The 2,119-nt window shown below is 44.2% G+C and overlaps 1 protein-coding gene across 5 annotated transcripts; it reads left to right on the plus strand.

Annotated features, from left to right (window-relative positions):
* The first annotated feature begins 276 nt into the window (after window positions 1–276).
* On the plus strand, window positions 277–1,592 carry LOC149944114 (uncharacterized). 5 transcript variants are annotated; one of them, XM_090174828.1, is made up of 2 exons: window positions 277–780; window positions 814–1,592. In XM_090174828.1, exons 1-2 carry the CDS (start codon window positions 297–299, stop codon window positions 1,530–1,532), a joined length of 1,203 nt encoding a protein of 400 aa, XP_090030954.1. In that variant the 5' UTR covers window positions 277–296; the 3' UTR covers window positions 1,533–1,592. The 5 variants fall into 5 exon arrangements, with proteins under 5 accessions (XP_090030954.1, XP_090030955.1, XP_090030956.1 ...); XM_090174829.1 differs by having other exon boundaries at window positions 277–750; XM_090174830.1 differs by having other exon boundaries at window positions 277–720.
* The last annotated feature ends 527 nt before the right edge of the window (window positions 1,593–2,119 follow it).

Here is a 2,119-nt window from a genome sequence, read left to right on the forward strand (position 1 = left end):
TAAGTATCGTTGCATTTTTTAACCATTAATGTACAATAATAGTTTAATAATTGACTTCACGTGTATTTAGTATTTCAATTTAGATAAAATTACGTCATACTTTTACGGTCATCAAAACAGAATATTTTAAAATATATTGGGATTAAAAATTAGAAATTTTTTGCAGGATAGGAACAATAAAAATTAACATCAACTCTTTGCTAAAATTTGGTATAAAAGCCCGATTCAGTAACAAATGTCTATCATTCTCACGTTTACGATATTAATTAAGTAATAGTCGGTGGTTCAAACCAGTAATGCAGTTTTCTATTTCTTCGGTAATTATTTGGGCTGTTCTCGGCGTGGCTTTGGTGATTCCTTCGGTGGTCGAGGTAGATGCTACTGAAACTGTGAAATGTCATCATTGCTCCGGCCATTCACCTCCAGCTACTCAGAAACCAACTGTAAAGCCTCCATGTCATCACTGCCCCGGCCATTCACCTCCCGTCACTTCGAAACCGACTGTCAAGCCTCCCGTCACTTCGAAACCGACTGTCAAGCCTCCCGTCACTCCGAAACCGACTGTCAAGCCTCCCGTTACTCCGAAGCCGACTGTCAAGCCTCCCGTTACTCCGAAGCCGACTGTCAAGCCTCCCGTTACTCCGAAGCCGACTGTCAAGCCTCCCGTTACTCCGAAGCCGACTGTCAAGCCTCCCGTTACTCCGAAGCCGACTGTCAAGCCTCCCGTTACTCCGAAGCCGACTGTCAAGCCTCCCGTTACCCCGAAACCGACTGTAAAGCCTCCATCATGTCATCATTGCCCCGGCCATTCACCTCCCGTTACTCCGAAACCAACTGTAAAGCCTCCATTATGTCCGTGCCTGGCCGTTTGCGGCTATGACGCCTCGAATCCAGCTCCGAGTTCAACTGCGAAGCCTTGTCACTGTTGTCCTCACGTTTCCTCCGAAAATCCAACCGGTCAGCCAGCAACTCCCAATTTACCCAAGGACTTGCCGATAGTACCAGTTGAGGAAGCCAATAAACACCATTCTTTTGAGATTTCTTCCAATGCAAAGACTTCCGAATGCCACCACTGCCAAAATCATCACTCTTCTCGAGTTCATGGAGCGCCGAAGCCCGCAGAGACCAACATGGATGATGTTAAGATTGCATCCTGTCAGCATTGCCAGTCTCCTCCCGTGTCAAGTACTCCCACCAAAAAACCTGCACCTACTCCAAAAGGAGTTCTGAAACCGGCGCCGCCACCCAAGCCTTGTCAATTCGAAGACTGCTGTGATCACCATAAAAGAAGCCGTTGCACCGCTCGGGTTCCTAGTGTCCCCAAGGCCTGCGTCGGATCCGGAGGGAAGAACTGTTGTCCTGCCGAGAATCAAGCCCACCCTGTCTACTTGGCTCACCAATCGTCTCGAAGCATGTTCTACCAATGCGACTGGGGAATGGCTCGTCTCTTCACTTGTCCAGCCGACACCATCTTCAATCCTGATCTCAATGTCTGCGTCTTCAAAGACCAGCTTGTCGTGGCCGTCATGTAAATTTAAATCCCTTTTTATATAAATATCTGTTCATTGTTCGCTTTTTAAAATTGAGTATTCAAAAAATAAAAATAAAGGAGGTTTTGGTGTTTTAAATTATATTGCATTTTTATCTAAATATTTAAGCTACATGAATTATTATTATCAGCTAGGCTAATACTCAGTCCATCACCTTAGAATGAAAAGGGGGCAGTTTCTGCGGTGCCCTTGTTGTTTAAAGCAATAACTTCGTTACGTACCACTCCCTATCGAAAAAAAAGTACTTGTGACTGCTCCAAAGATATTAACGTTCCTACAATCCTGATCCACATAATAAAGATGAATTTTACTTGATTTAGTGGAGTCAAAGTAATTGTTCATTACCGTCGTACGTTGGCTTTGCAATTCTTGAGCTAATCCATTCCCAAAGCATTAGAGTTGAACTTACCTGATGAACACTATTGGGCCATCGAGGTACTCAATACCATTTTTAAGCAAGTGGCGGCTTCCAAAAGTACCACTCACGTTATATTTTATCACCCGATGAGAAGAACCTTCGATTTCTCAATTTAGCCGACGTAGTTCTTTAAACATTACTTGGTACAGTT

Source organism: Leiobunum rupestre, chromosome 5 (genome assembly GCF_980474605.1).
Source record: "Leiobunum rupestre chromosome 5, qqLeiRupe1.1.hap1, whole genome shotgun sequence".
In the NCBI taxonomy this organism is placed as follows: domain Eukaryota; kingdom Metazoa; phylum Arthropoda; class Arachnida; order Opiliones; family Sclerosomatidae; genus Leiobunum; species Leiobunum rupestre.

What these genes read in the sequence shown, in the direction of transcription:
- LOC149944114 (XM_090174828.1), top strand. Translation starts at nt 297, where the DNA reads ATGCAGTTTTCTATTTCTTCGGTAATTATTTGGGCTGTTCTCGGCGTG. An exon ending in CCCGAAACCGACTGTAAAGC is followed by an intron (nt 781 to 813) that starts CTCCATCATGTC and finishes CCGGCCATTCAC; the next exon opens with CTCCCGTTACTCCGAAACCA.